This window comes from Sabethes cyaneus, chromosome 2, assembly GCF_943734655.1.
Source record: "Sabethes cyaneus chromosome 2, idSabCyanKW18_F2, whole genome shotgun sequence".
Lineage (NCBI taxonomy): Eukaryota > Metazoa > Arthropoda > Insecta > Diptera > Culicidae > Sabethes > Sabethes cyaneus.
Genome location: NC_071354.1, coordinates 214,420,399 through 214,443,678, shown reverse-complemented (window position 1 = coordinate 214,443,678; position 23,280 = coordinate 214,420,399). Strand labels below are relative to the sequence as shown.

The following is a 23,280-nucleotide window of genomic DNA, read 5'->3' as shown; positions in this document are numbered from 1 at the left end:
GCGAATTCCGAGTCCCCACGCACCACCTGTTCATCGATTTCAAAGCCGCATATGATAGCGTAAACCGACAAGAGCTATGGAAAATTTTGGACGAAAACGGCTTTTCGGGTAAGCTTACTAGACTTATCATGGCTACGATGGATGGGATCCAGTGCTGTGTGAGAATCTCGGGTGGATTGTCGGACCCATTCGAATCTCGCAGGGGACTTCGACAAGGAGATGGTCTTTCCTGCCTGCTATTCAACATTGCGCTTGAAGGTGTTATAAGGCGAGCAGCGATCGAAATGCGGGGCACGATTTTCAATAAATCCAGTCAATTTATCTGCTTTGCTGACGACGTGGATGCTGTCGGCAGAACATTTGAGGCGGTGGAAGATCAGTACACCAGACTGAAACGCGAAGCAGAGAAGATTGGATTGCAGATAAATACGTCTAAAACGAAGTAGGGTAAGGAACGAGTTAAGCAGTGTTACCTATTTTAATCAGTTGAACATAAATGATCCGAAAATGCACTTTTTTATTCATATTTTCAAAATCTTTTGATAGGATCATCTTCACAAATCACTTAACCATACATTTGGTTCACACAAACACAATTTACTGGGTTTCCGACAAGAAATATGATGAATTAAAAATTGTTGTCCAAAAACGTACATTTTTCAGCTGCTCTTCAGCAATCGCCACCTCGCTACTAACGAATCCATCACATTTTTCAGCACTGATTACAACCACTCTAAAAGTCAACCACTCAATTGTCACATACCATATTATTCACTCTCTTTTTTTCTATTATCTAAGGCTTTGTCACTAGCCGAAAGTTTTATTATTTTCTAACAAAACTGAAAACAAATTCTGAATTGACGGAACCTGTTCACCACTAGCAGCAGCTGCAGCACAACTGATGAACTATCGTGTTGCCAAGACACTGTTTCGGTTCTGGAAATAAGAATTTTAAGTTTGAAATTACCTGAAACCTCCTATGGTGAAAACGTGGTTCAATACTTTCAAGAGAAATGTATGTTCATAATTAATTTTTCTTTATTAAAAACAACACAAAAGACAGCTTTTTCAATAATTTTCGAAGATTTTCTCAGTGATTTAATGAAGCAACGATGTGTTTCAATGTTATTTGCTTTGACAACACTGTTCTAAAGTTAGATCGTGTGCACTTCTATGTTTGCCTCTTTTGTTCTCCCACCATCCTTATGAACAGCGAGTGAGACGTCAAACTCGCAGTTTCCCATAAGAACACCAGAGAATAAAAGAGACGACGAATACCGTTTGCCGAACGGTGCGGTGAGTGTATGCCCCGATAAACAATTTAGACAGATGGCATTTTACGCATATGCCGATACGCTATGCCGATTGCGCATCAGATGCCGATTAGTAGGTCGCGGATGGGAACGCGAACTTACTGAATAGGGGGAAAAGTTCGAGGGATTTTTTAACGGGACGTAAAAAAATTCAGATTTCAGGATTGCTGAAAACAGCACCCTGCGGGTGAAAATGGGTTTGGTGTGTTCAAAATTAGTTCCACCGCTCCAACTTTTAAAGCGAAAAATCAAAAGTTTAGCTCAACAATAGTGTCTTCCAATGGTAACAGCTTGAAGAACTAAAGATAGCAAGAAGATTGGTATGCTGATATCCCCCACTTAGTCAACCCATCGCTTGTAATAAGGTAAAACAATCAGTGACCCGCTTAGACTGCTTAAAACTAGTTCTTTACCCTATATGCTGGCGGGCGGGACCGAGCGCGACAGGGCCCGCTTGGGCAGTACCGTGGTAATCGACGGGGATGAGTTCGAGGTAGTCGACGAGTTCGTATACCTTGGCTCACTGGCAACAGAGGACAACAATACCAGCCGTGAGATTAAAAGGTATATTATCAGCGGAAGTCGGACTCACTACGGACTCCACAAACACTTGCGGTCGAACAATCTGAGTCCCCGTACAAAGTGCACACTGTACAAAACGCTAATTAGACCGCTTGTCCTCTACGGGCACGAAACGTGGACATTGCTAGAAGAGGACCTACGAGCACTCGGAGTTTTCGAACGGCGGGTGCTAAGAACCATCTTTGGCGGAGTGCAAGAGAACGGTGTATGGAGGCGAAGAATGAACCACGAGCTCGCGCGTCTCTACGGCGAACCAAGTATTCAGAAAGTGGTTAAAGCTGGACGGATACGTTGGGCAGGACATGTTGCTAGAATGCCGGACAACTATCCTGCAAAAATGGTTTTCGCATCAAATCCGGTAGGAACAAGACGAAGAGGGGCACAGCGAGCGAGGTGGCAAGTCCAGGTGGAGCGAGATCTGGCGAGCACTGGGTGCCCGCGGAACTGGAGATCAGTTGCCATGGACCGAAACAGATGGAGAAATTATACTGCGCAGGCCTTGTCATAAGACGTTAGGCCAATTAAGTAAGTAAGTAAGTAGTCTTTAAATAGGACATTAAATGGAAACGAAATCGGTTAGAAATTGCATTTCAAGTTGAACCTGAAATCGGAGTTTTAGTATTGGTATTAAATTAGACATGAAACTGGACTTAAAGTGGGACTTAAATTGGACTTTAATTGGGCTTAAAATCGTAGGTGAAATTGGAAATGAAGTAGACTTGAAGTTGTTCTTCGATTGGGACATTATATTAGATTTAGAATTGGAACTTGAAATTGGACCTCAGTTGAACTTGAAATTAAGGTCAGCAGCGATTTTCGGTTTAAAATAAACTGTATCTGTCAAGAATAAATAGACATAGTAGAATTAAATTGGATAAGCTTTTTTTATTTAATTCCAAGATGTTTTTAACAAGCACCTTTAGTCGCTTCTTCTGGGTGATTGCCTGCTGCTCAGACACAGCCGACCTCAATTGACGTTTTTGCAAAGAAATGTCCATTACCATCCAGGTACTTCTTCACCGTTTGGTCGGTTAACCCAATCTTCCGGCAGAAACCGCGGAAGGATGAGGCCACCATGTACTCGGTCTCCCTCCTCAAATTCAGCTGCACTTTACAGTCGCGCAGCATCGTCGAGCTGAAACTAGGCTTACGTTCGACGCTCTTACTTTTTTCCAGCTATATCCGGCGGACATGAAGTGACTAACGATGTCCAACTTCTTCACTCCGGGGTGGAGCTAGCAGTACGAACCAAGCATCGAGCGTAGTTGCTTGACTGCTTTTGCCATGGCTGCTGCAAATCAATTTAACTTTGAAATATATCGCAAACCTAATTAGGTACAGTCAACTTTCATTCGTTGGGCTATCTTTAACTGGGCTACGATTTAATCGGGCTCCCGTTAATTGGACTATAGTCTATCTAAAACGAAGTCAAACGTCATTTCTGACAGCGTTAATTTTTTTTCGAAGTGCTCATGGATGAATTATTTTAAGTGCAAAAATTAATTTAAAATAGAAAATATTAAAATAATATTCGGTAATTTATATCGTTATATAAAAGTTTAGTTTCATACGATTGAAACAAAATCAACCATCAAACAACTTAATTTATTTAAAACAATAAGAAATATCTCAACGCGTTCGTTTTATCCATTCAGCTTCAATAATGTTTGTGCGTAGAGCATAAGCGGCAGGCTTCAGCTGCATCTTGGTGCATGAAACGAATTAAGCAATCAATTGACTTGACAGCCATTCCTCATACACCTGGTCATTCATCCAAAGGTCAAGGTCTGTGTTAGACTGTTAGTAGTTATAGTTCCTGTCAGATTATCGATAGCCGCTGCTAAGGTCTGGAAATCCTTATCATCCACATTATCACCTTCGTATAGTGACCATCGTTTGGCAAATCGTTTAGTAACTTTCTACAAGAGTTTCGGATGGTTTCAGTAGAAATTTCAGTCCAAGAAGATGCCAACCACGAAATGCATTGCCGAAGTGTGATATTTTTCAAGCGTTCGTCAAATGACAAATGCCCGTTTTCAAGAATCAACTTCAACATCAGCTTTCTCTTATACTTCCGCTTTATTGCATTGATGACCGATTAGTCCATCGGCTGGCACTCCGATGTCACATTTGGAGGAAGGTAAATCACTTCAATTAGCCCATCGTCACTGCATAGTGAATCGTCAAGATTGTAATGACTGGTGCAATTGTCTAGCACAAGCAATGCCTTAGGTTCTAGACCATGCTCGGTTGAAAATTTTCTCAACGCTGGAACAAATTCGTCATAAAACCACTGTCCGCTTGCGACAGTTTCATTGCACGTAATGATAGATCGTGTAGCTAAGAGTTTGATGAACAGTGCTGATTGATCTGCGTTGTAAGCCTGTGATCTAGCTGCATATCCTTAATTTTCTTTTGAAGAAGGCTTTTGAAATTCATGAAAGCTTGGTTATCTGCGGAAGCCTTTTCTCCTGCTACAGCTTTTACCCGCAATCCAAAACGTTGTTTAAAACGATGCATCCAGCCGTCTGAAACAGAAAATTTATGCACTACGTAGTATCTACGGTTTTTTAACATTTGGAATAGTAACTCTGCCCTTGTTTTAATGATATCCACAGTCAACAGAATGTTGCATTGTCGCTACTGCAATATCCAAACGTACAGAGCCTCTTCCAGCAGAGGGAACGTTTGTTCTTTCAACGTTTTTTCTGTTATCCACATCAAATTCCTTATATTTGTTCACTGCAGGTCGAATTTCTTCCTTCTTATGGATAATTCTAGTTGCAGTGGAGGATCCTACTCCATATTTTTTCGCCAGAGAATCATGGGTTCCACCTCCATGTCAACATGCTGTTCTTCCGTTTGTTGGTCGTTTTCGAATTCGATCCGTCCATTTTTAGTCTGAGGATCATACATATGTACATAGTTTAACATGCTAATATCTATGTACATTTTCCTATAAAATTCTACTGTATACTTACCTGACAATCTAGAATTAAAACTACAACGAAAAGCTTAAATTAGTACTTTTATTTCACTAAATATTCTGTCAAACGTTTATTTATCGATTTCGATAAAAACAATAAGTCGGTGTATCCCTCGATCAAATTTTAGTTTTGACAGTTCAGCCCAATTCTAGATAGAATTAACAAAAGGGCGAATGTCGCAAATGTAAACAAAACGGGTAAGAGTTATTTTTTGCTGGACCAGCATAGGAAAATCAACCCTCACTCGGTTTATTTACGCTTGCGACATTCGCCCTTTTGTTAAGCTTATACTGCATTGGATAACTTATAACCAAAATATAAAAATGTTAGCTTATAACATGTTTTGTTGAAAACAGCAATATTCACCTTACGCCGTTTTCACATGTAGGTGTTTCTCGCTTTTGGTAGTCATAAACAACGCAACAAAATCGAAATTTCTCCACAAACTAAAGTAAACTAGTTACGCAGTTCATGGTCGTGCCGAAAGGAATAGAAAGAATAATAAAAATGATTTACGCTCTTAACCTACACTCAAAATAATCCACACGTCCTTTCCACGTGAAAAATCACGTAAATTTCTCTACAGGGATTTACGTGACTTTCAGGTGATTTTTATTGGAAAAAATAATAACATCTATCTGATTTACACGTTAACGCATTAGTATGCGTGCGAACTACCTGAAAATCACGTAAATAGTACAAGAAAAGCTGGGTGGAAAATATTCACATAACTTTTCAGGTAACTTCGACGTGAAATATATTTTGAGTGTAGGACCTCTTAACAAACAATGGGAGCAGTCAAATATAGCAGAGGGTTAGCTACGATAGTGTTATTTTCAGGCGTATGAAACTGAAGGGTAAAGAAGTAGCTAACATCTTTTTACGCTTCCTACACGTCCGACACAAAAAGAAAAAAAGCAAAAAAGTAACTTTGTTCGGGAGCTTACCAATACTGATTCATCCGAGGCTGAAGTTAGAGCGGGCTACTCACAAATACATTTTGTCCGAGGCAAAGTTTGTTGTGGGCTAGATGAGATGTTGGCTACACGAAAAATGTATGGGAATGACATTTGTGACAGCGGGGTGGTTATTTTACGTTTCAGAATTACAGTCAAAAAACCAACGACCGAACGAAGTCCCAAAAAACAGGAAAGTTTTTCTTAAAGTTCTAAGTAAATTGGAGAACAAAATTTTTTTGAATATTTTCTCGTTTATAAGATTATTAACTATACTCGTTAACGAAATTTTACAAAATCAGATAGTTTTTATTTACATCCGATAGTATTCAAAACAGTGCTAGTGAAACAGAGAATGATATATATTTGCCTCTGTAATTATAAATTATTATAAAAACATGTTATGTTTAAATACCTAAGGCCCCGTACAGAGTAGCGTTGACAGCGACGCGACACGACACGACTTCGCTCTCATGTTGCTAAATGCACAGTCCTGCTTCGGGCGAAAAAGGGCTGCGCGTATAACTACAGCAAGAAATGTCGCGTCGCGTCGGATGTCGTGTGCACTCTGGCGGTACCCTAATAATTAAAAAAAAAACGAACGTCGCTACGGGGCTGTTTCTCGAATAAACTGATGAAACCACTCTCCTCACCTGTTTATTTACTCTCATTGATCAAACGCACAATCACCGCAATGCACAAATGCATGCAACACTCAACGTATTGAAAAGAAACGTCAAACGCCCGGTCAAAACATTAAAGAGCAGTTACGGAATAACATATTTTTATCAAGCTTCGCGCACCGGTAGGCGGATTGTTCGTGTTTTTGCGCAACAAACGACAAACAGGTACCTAATAGTGAACATATAATCAATATTTTGCATACATTTTTAATCAGTTTTTGTCCCTATCGACAGCACCCTATAGTTCAAAGGCAGTACATCGAACGTCGTCAGGATGAGCGCCAAGAAGGAACCGGAAACGGTCGGCTTTTGGTTGCCAAAGCAGAGCTCGGCCAAAATGGACATTCTTACGCCTCACAAGCTAGCGGTGGTTTTCCTGGTCCAGGAATATCTGACTGTTAAGAAAGTGGCTGAAGATAATGCTGAGATGAGGTTTACCGCCCGCGATAGGCGCCGGTTTTGTTTGCTGCTGCTAAAGTTGATTCAGTATCCGGACATGGCCTACAAGGATCTGTACGGGTTGCTTACCTCACCGGTATATGGCATTCAGCGAGCACATTTGGAGGAGTTTGAACGGTGTATGAAGCTGCTGAAAACAGTCGGCATCGAGGTTAGTGGGTAGCGTCTGCTGTTGAGTATTACCAATTTACCCCAACTTGTTTGTAGGTTCTTTTTGATTTGTATAATGTAATCGATAAATTAATCAGCGATAGTGGCAGCAGCTATCAAATTGGAATTGTGGGACTTTACTTTCGTCGAGTGTATATTACGTTGGTTAAAATGAGTTTTCCAGAATTTATGGCATTGTACCGTAACTCTGTCGCTTATTACGAAAAGGGTGTACGAGCGGTTCAAATCTCAAGCAGTTCGTTTTCGAACAGTGAAAGTTTTATGAAGTTGGAAGCTCAAGCGGTTTATAAGGATAGAAACTCGGCTTCCAAGTGGTCTAATAAGCAATCGGAGTTATTCGTCGCACAGCAGAGCTTGCTATTGCAGAACAACGAAATTAATGCTCTAAATCCTAAAGACATGCAGAATAGATTGAATGAGATTATACATGATCATCCTCTTTACTCGCAAGCATACTTTTTGAGTTATTTGAACAGCGTTAGAGTAAGAGACTTTTTCAATGCTGTCGACGCCATACACAGATCGTTCGACCGAAGCGCACTAATCTCGATGGCTCTTGCTCAGGATAGCAAGGAATATCAATATTCTGCTTTGAATTTAGCTATTTTGCATGCTCAGTTCAACCACAACGAGGAAGCGCTGGCAAGTATCAAAGAATGCATAATGTTGGCTCAAGAGAACAGTGACAAAATATGCTTGCAATTGGCTCATGCTTGGCTGTGCTTGTTGGATGCAAGCAAGCCACAGTTTTCCGAAAAGAATATTGCCAATAAGGAGTTGATCACGCTGGTACATTCCATCTCGCTCGGTATTCAGTCACTTGTGAAATCATCAGCTTCAACCGGCTACACACCGGCCAAACTGTTTGAAGTGTTACTTAAAAGCGATATTCTTAATTGTCAAACGTCGATGATGGACCTGATTGCAAATGGCATTGCGGAACGTGCCGCTTTGTGGGCCATGTATGGTAAAAACGAAGTATCGTCGCTTTGCTCTCAACTATTGTTGAACTCCGATCTTAAATTGCTTGGAAAAACCTACAATGGGGAAGGCATTTGTCAGGCGCTTTGTTCCTTAATTATATGGTTGGCAATTCAGGGAGAATTCAACCTTGCTCTCACAGTTTTAAAACACACGCATGAACGTTTTCCACGCTACCCCCTATCGAAATCTTGGATGACAGCTGATTATTACATTACATCGATGCAAGCTATCTTCCGAGGTGAATGGACCGATGCTAGCAATGCCTGCTACCACCTGTACACTCTGGATAAGCATCTCTCCTTGCTTCAACGTGCCCATCTGGCATTGGCTAGACTAAATCTGAAATCCGCAGACCAGATGCTACGCCAACTTTTAGAAGATGACACGATCGAACCACTCACTCGCGTCAGAGCCCTCCTTCTAACTGCCCATACGCTTACCTCATCGCCAGAGGCGTCAAAAATGGAAGTCGTTAACGTACTGAACGAAGCATTGGCAATTGCCAACAAAAATTATCTGGATTACGAAAAAGCACTCATAGAGATGCATTTCGCGCACGTTCTGATGCTGCTAAAGTTGCCACACCAAGCATTGAAGGCGATTAAAAATTGTCTGGAAAACATTCTCGCCAATGGTGGCATATATGACAAGGCAAAAGTTTTGTTCCTGTTTGTGAAGAGCGTCCTCGCAGTCGAGATGGCACCGGAGAATAAACTGGCCAAGATAGGGAAGTGCCTTCCGATGCTGGAAAAGTCGGTGGAATACTTCCAAAAGCTGGAATGTTACGCAAAAGTGAAAGATGTATACATTTTTCTAGCCAACTTTTATCACACCCTGGAAATGCCCGAGGAACGCAATAAATTTGCCTTCAAATATCGACTAATTGAGGAGCAATATCCCACGGCTCAGGAGTATCTAAATCTGTTCTTTTAGGTAATAAAAGCCGGTTAAATTATTATTATACAAAAAAAGGTTTGAAATTGCAGTCTATCCGAATGATGTTCTTGTTTCGTTAATGAGGTAGGTACTTACCTTCGGGGATACACGTACACAGGTTACTCCGTACTTGTGTCCTTGTAGAGGCGAAAAAGGTTCCTGGCAAAATCCACTGCCAGCTATCCATCGCCACACTCGAACAGTTTTATCGCTGAAATAAAAAAAAATCACAGAAATACCTGCCGATTAGATTGACATTTTCGGACTTTCTGGGGCAACTGGATTTAAAAATCAAAGTTGAAATGGAACTAGAAATAAGACTTAGAACTGAGCTAGAAATTAGAGTTGAAATTGAACTTGAAGTCGGACTTGACACAGGGCATTTAATTTGACTTTTTAAATTTGAATTTGAAATAATTTGGGCTTGAAGCTTTACTTTTAATAGAACTTCTTCTTCTTCTTCAGCATAGAGCCGGGGTGACTCGTGCTGTTTCAAGCACACGTCTCTATTCAACTCGGTCTTGGGCTACTCGTCGCCAATTTCCTAGTCGTCTCAGAAGTCGCGAATCACTTTCGACCTGGTCGAGCCATCGTGCACGTTGGGCCCCCCTGTTCCTGGTGCCGGTGGGGTTGTTGAAGAGGACTATTTTCGTCGCACTGTCATCCGGCATCCTTACGACGTGTCCGGCCCACCGTAGCCCGTTAACTTTCGCTAGATGTACAATGGCAGTCTCCCCAAGCAGTGCCTGTAGCTCGTGATTCATACACCTCCGCCACTCTTCGCTTTCAGTTTGTACTCCGCCAAAAATCGTCCGCAGCACTTTCCGCTCGAACACGGCAAAGGCGCGCTAGTCCTCCGTGAGCAGCGTCACAGATTCAAGTCCATAAAGAACTACCGGTCTAATAAGGGTTTTATACATTGTTAGCTTCGTGCGGCGGCGTACGCTTCCTGATCGTAGCATTTTACGAAGGGCAAAGTAGGCCCGATTTCCCGCTTGGATGCGCCGCTAGATCTCCTTACTAGTGTTGTTGTCCGCGGTCACCAGCGATCCCAAATACACGAACTTCTCTACCACTTCTAGTTCGTCGCCGTCAACGGTTACCGTCCGTGGGAGATGCGCGTTTGTTTCCTTTGAGCCTCTTCCTTTCAAGTATTTGGTCTTCGACGCATTTATTTTTAGCCCAATTCTCCTAGACTCCGCTTTCAGTCTGACGTAGATTGTCTCCGCCGTCGCAAAGTTCCTGGCTATGATATCGAAGTCATCTGCAAAGCCTAGAAGTTGGCTACCCTTGGTAAAAATCGTGCCTCTCGTTTCGATGCCCGCTGGTCGGATCACCCCCTCAAGAGCGATGTTGAACAGCATGCAGGATAAACCGTCACCTTGTCTCAACCCTCGCCGCGTCTCGAAGGGACTCGAGAGTGTCCCAGAGATGCGTACGAAACACATCACTCGATCCAATGTAGCTCTGATCAGTCGCGTTAATTTGTCTGGTAAACCGTGTTCGTGCATTATCTGCCCTAGCTTGTCTCGATTGACTGTATCGTATGCTGCTTTGAAATCAATAAAGATGTGATGCGTGGGCACGTTGTACTCTCGACATGCGAGATCTGTCGGATAGTAAAAATTTGGTCCGCAGTTGCACGAGGTCCCATGAAACCCGCCTGAAAAATCCCTACGAAACCTTGTGCTATCGGTGACAACCGGCGTAACAGGATCTGGGAGAGAATCTTGTAGGCGGCCTTTACCAGCTTTATATCGCGATAGTTGCAGCAGTCTAGCCGATCACCCTTTTTGTAGATGGGACAAACGACTCCGTCCATCCATTCCTCCGGTAGTATTTCCTCCTTCCAAATCCTTGAAATAACCCAGTGTAGAGCCTTTGCTAGCGTTTCTCCGCCATGTTTATAAAGCTCTGCCGGTAGGTGGTCCTTCCTAGCGACTTTATTGGTCTTTAGCAGCCCGATTTCTCGTTTGACTTCTTGTAGATCAGGTGCTAGGACATTACTAGCTTCCATGAACTCCTAGGTTAATTTCCGTTCCGCCTCCTTCTGCGACTTCGCCATTGAGGTGTTCATCGAAGAACTTCCTTTATCTGTCGACCACCTCGCGCTCGTTTGTGATTAGATTCCCTCCCTCGTCCCTACACATGTCAGGTTTCGGTGTGTAGCCCTTCCGAGTGTGGTTCACCTCCTCATAAAACTTGCGCGTGTCATTAGCTCGGAATAGTTGCTCTAATTCTTCACGATCTCTGTCCTCCTTTTGGTGCTTTTTCCTCCTCAGGATCGTGGTCAACTGGTTCCTAGCTTGTCGGTATTTGGCCAGGTTCTCTCTAGTGGCAATACTTAGATAATTTTTCCAAGCTGTTTTTTCCCTCCACCGCTTGTTGGCATTGCCCATCAAACCAATCATTTTGTGTACTGCGGAGCTTAATACCTAGTGCCGCGGTAGCGGCCTCTTCGATGGCTGAGCGTATTCTGCCCCAACCGTCTTCGAGGTTTGAAGCACGTAAGTCCTCGAAAGAAGGCAGTGCCTCATTCAGTATTCGCGCGTAGTTCTCGGCAGCTTGCGGGTTATCTAGCTGCCTGATGTTCAGCCGAGAAGGGTGGGTTTTTCTTTTCCGTTTTACCTATTTTAGTTCTGTCCCATTTTGTTGTCTTTCGTCCCATATTTCTCCTTTTATATCCCGTTGGACACCTTTTTTTCGTTTCCTCTATCGATTTTTTCTCGTTATTCTTTTTTTTCTCTTTTTGTTTCGTGTTCTCTTTCTTATCTCGTTTACCCTCTTTTTCTCTCTCATTTATGCTTCTCTGTACAGTGTTTCCTCATTCTATATTCCTTTCCTCTGCTTTTCCTGTCCCGTTTTTCGCCCTTTTTCTAGGTTCTGAATTTCCTTAGTTCCGTTTTTCGTCTTTCTCCTTCTGTTTGCCCTGTTTTCAGACCTGTGCCTCTTCTATTCCTGTCTCGTTGTTTTGTTATTTTCCTGCTCCGATCCTCTTTTTTCTTTTGTTTTTTTCGGTTCCAGTTTTCGTTTTTTCGCATTTTAACTCGGTTTTCATTCCGGTCATCGTTCTTTTTTTCGCTCGTCTATTTTTCCTCTTATTAAATCCTGCTTATATCGTTTCCTGTCACGTATTGTTTTTCTTTTGCGTTTTATCCATTTTATTTTTCGTTTTCATTTTTTCCTTTATTTTATTTTATTTTATTTTCTGTTGCGTTTTTTTTTTCGTTTTTTGATTTCGTTTCTCCTAGTCCTAGTCCGTTTGTCCTAGTGCTCTCCTGTATTCTCTTTTTCTGCCCAGTTTATTTTCATTTTCTTTCTCGTTGTGTCTTCTTTTCTCTGCATTTGTCTTGGTTTTCTTTTCCGTTCTTCATGTTTTTTGTCCAATCTGCTCGTTTTTTGTCCCCCTTGTTTTCCTTCTTTTTCTGTTCAATTTTTCCCCTTTTTTTCTCTTTTTTGTCTTGTTTTTTTCCTCTTATTCTGTCACATTTTTTCTTTCGTTTTTCTTTTTGTTTCATGTCAGGTTTTATTCTTTTGTCTCTCGCGTTTTCCTCGTGTTTAGACCGACTTAACCGGTTTTTGTCACTCTTCCTTCCTGTTTCCTTTTTCGGACTATATTTAGATCCATCGGTATTCCATTTGTGAATTACTGAGCAAATTTACTAACATTTTCATAAAATACTGTTTGCTGTTTATGTTACTGGGCTCATGTGATATGAATTTCTAAAGTAGGTAAATATTCAGGAAGCCCGATTTTTCAGATATAACAATAACGAACAGGGGTTTATAGACGAAAGGCCCTTGCAGGCGATTGTGGAAGGCTCGAACGACACGCGAATGTCTCTGTTGGCGTATTTTTACGGCAGTCATGGGTTAATCGAAATTTGAATCTTTCCGAGAATTATTCCAACACTAAACTGTCCTTGGTAGTAGTAGTAGTAGTAGTAGAAGGGGAAAGCCACCATCATTTCAAGGACTTGCCAATGTATGTAGGTAGAGTTACAGTAGATCCAAATTTGATTATCAAATGAATTTCGCACTAATGCTGTTACAGAAGGGCCAAAAGGGATTGGGCGGACCCATAAGCAGAGGCACTTGTGCGCATTTTGGGGTCATACGAGTCGCCTTCCAGCATTAGGATCCTTCCATGTAATAATCAATTTCGCTTTACCAACTTTAACCCACGTGATGATTTGTTTGTTTTGAATTGAGAAGTGCCTTCTGACCTTAAGGATTCAGGTTGGCAATCCACTACATCATCCAGCCTTCCACATTTATGATATCAATAATAATACTATTAATAATATGATATTAAGATGAAATGTGGTATATATGGTTATATAATGAAGTATGGAATATAATAGAACAATCTCACCAGCAGTCCTTCGTATGAAATAGAATAGCGTCCTTTGAAGTTCCATAAGTGCTTCTAATACTTAATTTAATTTTTTCATTCTGGTATCCATGTGCAGTATTAAAACTCGTTTTGGCCAAAGTTTTTACTTAATAGCATAAGCTAAAACGAAAATAAAATAATTAAATAACTAAATTAGGCTTACCTATTAGCAAGGCCGTGTGGCTCCGCCGTCTGCCCAAAACCCCGGTTTTGAGATCAGGCAGCCGGGAATCACCCAGCATCGCACCTCCTAGCTTGGCTACTCAAAAGAGCATTACCAGGTATGGCCACGTGGAGGCGCTAGGCAGGGGCTTGGGATGGCTAGAGCTCCAACACTAAATTGTCCTTGGTGGAGCAAAACTGATTTCTCTGAACTCCAAGCTCCAAGCATATCGAAACCAGAAATTTACTATGAGGGGAACTCAGGGTAAGATATTCTCTGAGCACAGCCTAAGTGTTTGTCAGGAAAAACTCTATTTTTCTCCACCTGGCTGTTGTTATGGTTGATAAAGGGTTGTATAATGCGTACGGTCAGTACCTCGCGTACCTGTAGGCATAAAAAAGACCCCGTACTGGTCCTCAGTCTCCTGTCCAGCAATTCCTATCTCCTCCTCCTCGTTGTACCAGTCGGATAACGGGCAACATTTGTGAAGATCGGGTAACCAACCGCTCAGGAAGTGCGATAACCGAAGACCAGAGAAAGCGAATTCCGCGCAGTAGATTCTATTGTGGGGACGACACATCTCTACAGTTATGGCAATAAAGCAGAGAAGCACTAGGATTCTTGTGCACGACGCCGGACGACTGTGCGGTGAAATCTATTATCTTCAAGAACCCCACAGGTTGAAGCCGACTTGCGAGTGTTGAGTCGCTCAATGAATTAACGAGGAGTAGCCCAGGACCGAGTACAGTCGAGTGAGATTCTTGATACAGCACGAACCGCCCCGGCTGTATGCTGCTAGAAGAAATAAAGGAGGTCTTCCAACAAAACTGATTGGGCTGATCGTGCGGTGCTACCCTTGATGGTGCAAAGTCAAGCGTCAGAATAGCGGAGGCCATAGTCATAGATAGCGGACTATCGAATTTGCTGTTCAACGGTCCATTGGAAGTGATAGAAAGATAGGTGATAGAAGCGATAAGAGAATGGCAACCCAAGATCGACAAACGTGAAGGCGGATCCTGAATTCTACACTGATTCGTTAATCGGATTGTCACCGCAAAAGAAACATGTAGGTAAGTTATTCACATTGGCACTGACCTTAGAAAGCAAACTAGAAAAGGTACCCGCCTACTCCGTCAAACACATAACGGCTAATCAAGTGTAGGTGACGTAAATTACATTTTTGATAGTTTGTAGCGAAACCCAATTATGGTCAACATTCTAGTTCAATTGTCTAGGTTTCGATTGCTACTTCTGTAGGACGGCAGTATCGGACAGATTCTAGACCCTTAAATTCGGTTCAAGGTCATTGGCGAACAAGAGTTACGAACCTTTAGGCACAAAGAAGACGTCGTTGTAACAGATAAGGACGAGAGCAAAGGTCCGACATTATTGCCTTGCGGGCTTCTAGCGTAAGTGGCGAAGAAAAGCTTAAGAGAGAGCCGTCGCTATATTCACTTTAAGATAGCAATCGGACAAGTGAGAATGGAAAGGAAAGTTCTGCCCTTGTTGCGATCTCGTCCAAACGATGTTGACATGTTATTGAGAATATTTAACAAATTTGATTATAAGCACTTCATCTTTTCGTAGTTTGGCGACATATTTCCAAAAAGGAAATTGGATTTCGTTTTGGTCTATCTTCGTTTGTTTTTTCAGGCAGCTTCGAAAGCAAGAACGATTCAATCATTTGTATCGCATATTGATCAGTAAATATCTTGAATTTTACAATTTGAAACACTGTAACGTTATGAGTATAGACGACTTCTTGGTACGTTTGCTCTAATCTTCCGTATTTAGCTTTCGATACGTATGACACATAAACGGATTATCCATCTTACCTTGCTATCAAAGACAGGGTAACCTATTTTCCGAGAATGTTGAGCCCTTATTTAATACCTGATTAAACCTGATAAAACTGACTACTACCGTACCGACAAAGTTGAAAATAACTGCTTTACTGCTATTGTATAAATAATTATATCATTTTCGTCAGTCAAATAAAAGGAAAACTGTCATTATCTATGTTTCGAATGAAAGATCGATCTATCGTCTGACCGTTCTAAAAAGTTATGTTATGTGTTTGGACAGTCTCGTACGGTCATTAGAATGTAAGCAAACCCGAGTTGCATTCACCGGAACCATGGGTTTGCTTTCACCGAGTGGGTGGGTGGGTGAAATCAATCGCTCAATCGCTTTGCCACCGACATTGTGACAATCCATCCACCCGCAGTGATAATGGTGATTGCTTCGGGCCCTCAAATTCACAGCTCCACTCAGCATGCTGTCAGGTGTATTGTATATACCTACATATACCTGTCAGAGTATGGAGTTGGAAATAATAGCCTGCTACGTTACTAGACCGCAGCAGCACAAAGGATGGAATTACCTTTAAAAATAGCAAAAATGCATTACTCGTATCGATTAAAGTGCTTCTTATGGTGAATAATTTAGTTTGGCTCGGAGTGCATGTCGTGTTTTACACTCCGATTGATCTGGGAATAGTGCAGCTTGGACACGTAGTCTGCAGTATGTTTTTCAAAATGGGTTTTGCAGGCGCCAAAATATCAAGTGATCTGAATTTGTTATGCAAATAGAAACACACACTCTGTAAACATAATCCATCATACGAGCCTTTTTGTGTAGAACAGCAACAGTTTGTTTTTCATTAGTGCTTGACCTTGGTGCAACAAATTTACCTTGACCCGCTGACTAGTAGAGAGTTTCCAAAAAAGTCAACCGACGTGACATCGCTTCCGTGGCTCGCTATCTTTTGTAGAATCTTGGTCCTGGAGCCACTCATGTTCACACGTTCAGCGATTACAAAAAAAAACAAGAGTCACTGGAGGCAGTTTATATGTATCTTTAGCGTTTAGCTCACTGACAAATGGTTTCACTTAGACGTGGTGTATTACTATCGCCAAATTCTCTCGCAGGTCTTATCTATCAACAACACAAACGCACGATAACGATGAGATGTTTTTTTGCAATAATCTTGCACAAGTTCAATTCATGCCGCTAACTTCTACATATACCTAGTGAGAAAAGTTATTATCACTACGTTAAAACACGTCACAACCGATGAATGGACGATACATGACTGTGCCGGCGTGTTAGAATTATGATCCAAACTGGTGAATCACTTCGTTGATTGATGTCTGGATGAAAAAAAAAACGTCACAATATCAACAGCAAATGTTCACTATAGGTCTTACTACTGCTACATTGTATTAAAAAGAGCTCACTTGTTTGTCGTCTAGTGCTATCATTTCGCATCAACTTTTTCTGCACTCACCGACCCACCGACTAATCTGTTGCTGCTAGGATAATAAAGCACATTGCTTAACTGCTGCAACTTTGTTGAAACCACAGCATATAACGTAATTTCAACCTGTTGAAATCCTTAAAGCAGAACCAATCCGTGGTTTTGTTTACATTCTAGTCTTCTATAATTTTTTTGCGATAGTGTTTGTAGTGAGTTCCTCTGGTCGAAGTCATGCGCAGTAAGGCAGAGCTCTGCTGTGAAAATAAACAGTAAATAGTGTGGAATAACAGAATGAATCAAACGAAATCATCTCGAACACAAGTCACATGCCTTTCTCGGAGTTCACGAGTCGCTTCGGATTCCTTGCTGAATTTATTTTTTGACTCTTTCGTCAGGCATTCTGGCCACCTGTGCCGCCCACTTCGCTTTGGTCCAGAGTGAAGTTGGATTTGCGTGAATAAGCGTTTCCTACGAATAATGGAATTACTAATAACTGGCAGACTGTCCAAGTCAAGATTCCTCGACTTGGGAAATCCATTACGGAGGGTCTTCGTCTTATCAGGCTCTCTGATGGATACTACCTTTTAGAACCACATATTTAGTACCACTGGTTCTAGAAGTCACCTGATTATCGGAATTTTTGAAGTTTTCAGACTCAGTGCCAGCGAATACCAGATCCTTGTTGAATTCGCCACTACCGGTTTTGGAAATTTTGGCCTCCACTTGCTGTTTTTTTTTATTTGACATTACTTTGGATTTACCTTGCTTGGCTGACCTTCGCCCAATTTATGGTACTTTTTCTGCTTTTGTGCTGACGCATAGAATCCATCGACTGTTGGCAACCAATACGAAATCATTTCACTTGGATTTGATTGCTGCTAAATTATAAAATTTGTCGTATATCGGTAACAATATTTCACTTTCAATATCGGTAACTTTGTAGTACGCCACTTCAAGGTAACTCAGACCACTCAACCAGAGGAGGTTGATTATCAAATCTTTGGGTAGCTGCCCACGAGAGACGACATCGGTTGAATTCTGATAAGATCGGACATCTTCCCACCGAAACTTGTCTGTGTGCTGCTGCATCAGAGCGACTCGATTTCGAACGAAAAAATGCAGCTGGTTGAAGGGTTTTTATAGTGACACCAAGGCAATCGCGCTGTCGCTCCACAGCACAACCCCTTCAACCTGTAATCAAGGGTTGGTAGTACCTTCACAAGTTAACGGGTCAAAAGGACGGTGGCGCACAATTCTTTCCGTGAGAGGGTGAGTTCGCTCTAAGGGGTCAATTTGGATTTACTGGTAAGGAGATGAAGCCTTGCCGAGCTATCGGCAAAAAGGGTCCGTAGGTGACTTCATTGTTGAAAATCACACACAGAGGGATCTCGAAGTTGAAAATTTGTGCAAGGGGGTCGAAGAATTTGGTGATCTCGGAGTGCATCGTACGTTTTGTTGATGGTCGGTACACAGGTGTATTCGTATAATTGGCGATATCAGCGGTTAGGTCCCAATGGCAACCCAAACACCATTTATGGTTTCGTAACTTCTTGCTTCCTCGAAGTCATCTCTCGTTCATCGCTAGGAATGTTCTCCAGCTGCTGGGAGTTCGAGCACCATTTTCGTAAAGGAAATCCTCCTCGATCTAGAAGTTTCTTAAAGCCACAATATCTTGCATCGAGTCAACTTCTGTCTTCCATGTAGGTCTCTTCCTTCACAATACGAGCGCTGTGGGGAAGTTCTCGTCACCTTCCTTGATTAGTTGTACCAGGCACCTGATAGAATGATAGGGCGCCGAAGCGGCACAACTCCAATACACGGAAAGGCAACGACGACTTTTCTCACCAGAAAATTCACAAGAATCGACGATCCGATGGAGCTTCGACTATCTACTATGACTATGACTACGACTATGTGATGTACATCATTATCACTACTGGGCCGACGTGTAGCACTTCGTTCAACGAAAAATATGACGACGCGGCATTTCGTGCTCTAGCTGAACAGTCGAAGTACGGCATGGTGAGGAAGGTAGTAGCTCTGTTGATTAGGTGGGTCTTCAAATGCCTAGATTTCGGGTAGTGTTCGTGCTCCCGGATGAAGTTCACATAATGAGTTCGGAAGCTCTGGATTGCGGACGAGTCATTTTTCCGTCTAGTAGAAGAGCACTGTTGAATGGGAGTTGAACTATGAATCTTCCAGATTCATTACGCTGTTTGGTGGATAGAAAGTGGGTTTCACGTGCTCTCTTTGGTCAACAGATTGGGGTGGGGACGTCTGATACCCGCTCGATTTGCCGAAATTGCTGCATGCTCCGCTCGATGATTGCAGCAAATGCGTGGACATACTTGGGAGAAACTTTGGATGCACCTAGTGAACTATCCACCCAAGAGGTGTGTCACGTAGCTGTGGTAATTGATCTGTTAGACTGAGTTGACTTGACTTCAGTATGTCGAAGAATAATCCCCTACCAATCAGCAAGTCCACTCTGTTGGGTATGTGGAACTTGGAATCGACAAGGATCAATCCTTCTGAGATTGTCCAGTGGGCGATGTCGATCTTGGAAGTTGGAATTGTCCCAGTCAATCTTGAAGTTACCAGACACTCCAGACTGGCATGGAACGTTGATACCCGGAATTGAATCCTGATAGTCATATTACCACGAAAGTGAGTTCGTAAAGCGTTGGTTTCAATAATTGGGACGTTGGCTGATCAATTCTTCCGTGATAAAGTTGACCTGGAAACCGCTGAAATGAATGTGCTTTGTTTCTCTTGTGATAGATCTGCAGCACCGCAGTCAACATCAGTACAGTCTTGGTTGTGTGGGTGAAGCTTCCGGAACACGTTGTTGAAACCGATTGGTTCACTGGTGCTGGCATCTGGGATGATGTTGCAGCTGGTATCGGTGGCGGAATTGCCACCGTCTCGGTGAGAAGTGATACGTTGGGCTTCGTACCTTGGCTAGGCTCACCGTTCTTATGGAGCAACGTGTGATGTTGTCGTTGACACTTGTGGCATGTCTTACCGAAAGGGCAATCTTTGGAGCGGTGGTCTTTGCGCAGGCAGTAGAAACAGATTCCAGCTGTTCGGATTTTCTCATTCTTTTGGGCTGGGATTAGCCTGGATAGGACCGAACACTGGATGTTTCTATGGAAACCGCTACAAATTTCACAAGAGACTGGTGATTGAGATGGGCTGGTCGATGCAGCATGGCTTCTTGCTTTGGGTTCGACGGGGCTGGTTGGAACGATTGTGCTGCTTCACAGTTTGTATGTATGTATGGGGGTAGCCACCATCACCTCAAGGGATTCCCATTGTATGCAAGTAGAATTACTGCCGAATCTACCCATCAACTTTCATGTCAATGCTGTTCATGAAGGACCAAAAGGGGTCGCCTGGATCTATAAGCAATCATGTCGCTTACATGATTCCACGGGAATATAAGACACTCCTTCCAGCATAGACCTTCGGTTTCTAGATACATAACTTCGCCGTGCAAACTTATTTTGCGTGAAGATTTGTGTGCTGGAAGGGCGCATCAAAATCCTCTCCGACCTTATATGATTTGGGTTGGTTACCACATCCTTCATCCAGTCTTCGATTCATTCGATACCCTGGTGCTCCCTCCTCTTTACTATAATGATGATGGTATATGGCAATGTAATGTAATAAAATATGTGTTATATGAATATACGATATATGAAGATATATGGGCAAAAATAGAACAATCTCATCAGCAGTCCTTCGAATGGGATAGAGTTGCATCATTTGAGTTTCCATTATTAATTCAATTTTTCTTCTGGTACCCATGAGCATTATTAACCTTTTTTTCGGCCAGAGCTTTCACTGTACAGTAGGAGGTACTTCATGAGTTAAAACGAAACAAATAATTAAAATAACTTATACCGTGGAAGCACCAAATTTGACGCGGTTAAGAAATTTTCTATTTTAAACATTAATTACAAAATGACGGTTTGGCCAATAAAGTCAAGGTTTTGCACAGTAATAGTTAGACTAGCAAAGAATATGTAAAAAATAAACAAACAGTAAATATGCATTGAATTCTTTATATTTTGTCAAGTTTTTGTGAGACGCTCGGGGTTCCTAAATTGACGCATGAATTTTGCAACGTGCCTTATTTGACGCGAAATGTTCCTTATTTGACGCACTTGAAAAATTAGTATAATTTAACAAAAACGACGATATATTTTGTATTTTAGATAACTGCGCATTATTTTAAATAGTTACACAAGGTTTTCGTTATTTGTGTGGATATATTTCACCCCAGTTTTTGCGAAAACGTCGGGAGAATTGGCCCACAGCCGATATGTTTATATTGCAAACACAACCAGGCTATTCAAAAATCTGACATAATTTGTGTTTAACAATGAAAATTCTGGAAATGACTTTCCTAAAACAGTTGTACATTGTTTTGAATGACAGCTAGGAAAGTATCAAGATTCAGGGTGTCGCAGGAAAAACTAAATTAGCCACTTACCGGAAACTGCAGTAACTGCGGGATTGGATCGGTCAGACAAACGAAAAAAGTGTCCTAATTTAACCTAAACCAATATTTTTGATTGCCCTACCCATTTGGGGAACTTGATTTTACTCATAAGCAAAACAAGTCATTTACAGTTTATAGGACCTCCTCTCCAACGCTAAAACCATATGTTTGCCCTGGGAAAGTGTTTTCTGCAGCTTTTTCCGACGAACTGTGGCCTCTGCACCACCTAATGAGACGGTAAACTGTTGAACCAATATCTTTCTTGTTGACTTACGAGATATTAAGTGTCGGAATAGATGACATACTTTTTATATCTTACTCTGTAAATAATAAGGAACACTAAGAGCCTAATTTGACGCAAAACATTTTTGTCCAGAAATAAGCTAAAAAGCTTTTACAGTTCGAATAACGTGTACAATATATTAATAATACTTAAGATTTAACAGTTTTCGAAGATATTAGAACAAAAAAGCACTTTTACGCGTATAAAAATATAAAACATAGTTGAGTGTTTCTTTAGCGTTTGTGCTAAGGTAGGAAAAAAATGGCGCATTTGACAAACACCCTTTCTGTTTATTTTTTATTTACAATTATAATTGACCAATCAAAAGCTTTTTATGGCATGAATGCGTTTCATAAGTGTAAACAAAGTGTCAAAGGTACACTTTTGCGAAATATTAATAGTCAAGATAAGTTATTATAGAAAATTTCTGAAAAGTGCGTCAACTTTGGACCCGCGTCAAGTATGGTGCGTCCACGGTATTAAGCTTACCTCCTAACAAGGTCGTGTGGCTCAGCCGTCATCCAAGCCCGCAGTTTTGATATCAAGCAGCCGGGAACCACCCGGCATCGCACCTCCTAGGGATGGCACCCACCTAGGGATGGCTGGAGCAATGTTGGGTGCTTCCTCATTTGCCTTCCCCATTTCATACCCTTGTGCTGATTCACAGTGGCTCTCCGCAATGGCTCGTTTGTTGTCATAGCAGCCCATTAAGGCAAGGCGTACCAGGCCTGTTGGTAGTTCCCTTCACTCAGGATTTTGGCATCCAGTGTATCAGTGGCCTTTTCGGTAAGCGTTTCTTGCAGATGATACAGTTTGATGGCGTCTGCATCACCCGAATTGGTTATTAGATCAAATGAAAATGGCCTTAAACTTCGGCCATGCCGCAAAACTTCCGTTGAACGTTGGAATCGGAATTTTCAATGGTTGCTGCTGGATGACCACTTGTAGTTGGGATGGGCTTGACGTCCATGTTAACCGATTCTTTGTTTCCAATAGCAGCTCCTCAACTGCGGTGGGTACGTCGAAGTGGAGATTCTCAAAAGCCGAATATTCGCTTGCTACCTGCGTTCAGTTGTGCCAGTCCAATAGCTGTGCTGGTGATAGTCGTCCGCTAAATTCTCTCCAACTTTTGTTTCCCACTCAGCAAATCCATGGAACGACCTGCCGACAGAGTCGTCATAATCCGGTGAATGCATCAATACCATTTCGTGCGTACTCTCGAATAAAGTTTATAATTATACGGGAAAAAGTTCACTCTTTTTACGAATGGTTTGCAGATACATGCGCAAACACCTTTGAACATGTACCCTCCGGTGCGCAATATTCGCTTTGGTTGGTTACAAGTTGTTAGCACAGAGCTGACTGCTATTTGTTTCTACCAGATGCAATTTTCTTTTCGGCACACATAGGTACGACGTCGGGGTGGCTTCTAATTCGGTTCAGGTTGTACCAAAAAGATGTTCGCTTCTGGACGAACGGATGTTATGTTAACAAAGTAACAACTCAGCGATCAGATTTCTTTCCTGTCCGTGCTTTCAACCTTCTTGATACTTTCTTTCTGTTCTAGTAGCTGAGGTTACAATCATTATTTTCTTATTCAC

At 41.9% G+C, this 23,280-nt stretch overlaps 2 protein-coding genes across 2 annotated transcripts in view; one reads left to right on the top strand and one right to left on the bottom strand.

Annotated features, from left to right (window-relative positions):
- LOC128734957 (WD repeat, SAM and U-box domain-containing protein 1-like) overlaps window positions 1-16,869 on the bottom strand; it is a 29,594-nt gene extending 12,725 nt beyond the window's left edge. The window contains exons 1-2 of the mRNA XM_053829375.1: window positions 16,324-16,869; window positions 9,168-9,282 (exon numbers count right to left, since the gene is read on the bottom strand). Of these exons, the coding sequence (XP_053685350.1) occupies window positions 9,168-9,282; window positions 16,324-16,427 (219 nt within the window). The 5' untranslated portion in view covers window positions 16,428-16,869. The remainder of the gene's footprint in view (window positions 1-9,167; window positions 9,283-16,323) is intronic.
- LOC128734956 (anaphase-promoting complex subunit 5) lies at window positions 6,590-9,076 on the top strand. Its single transcript, XM_053829374.1, has 3 exons — window positions 6,590-6,686; window positions 6,756-7,131; window positions 7,188-9,076. Exons 2-3 carry the CDS (start codon window positions 6,796-6,798, stop codon window positions 9,066-9,068), a joined length of 2,217 nt encoding a protein of 738 aa, XP_053685349.1. The 5' UTR covers window positions 6,590-6,686; window positions 6,756-6,795; the 3' UTR covers window positions 9,069-9,076.
- Window positions 16,870-23,280: the final 6,411 nt, after the last annotated feature.

Bases quoted from the DNA above. Each gene is read 5' to 3' on its own strand.
- LOC128734956 (XM_053829374.1), top strand. From the start codon at position 6,796: ATGAGCGCCAAGAAGGAACCGGAAACGGTCGGCTTTTGGTTGCCAAAG. The intron at 7,132-7,187 runs GTTAGTGGGTAG...ACTTGTTTGTAG, and splicing joins TGAAAACAGTCGGCATCGAG to GTTCTTTTTGATTTGTATAA.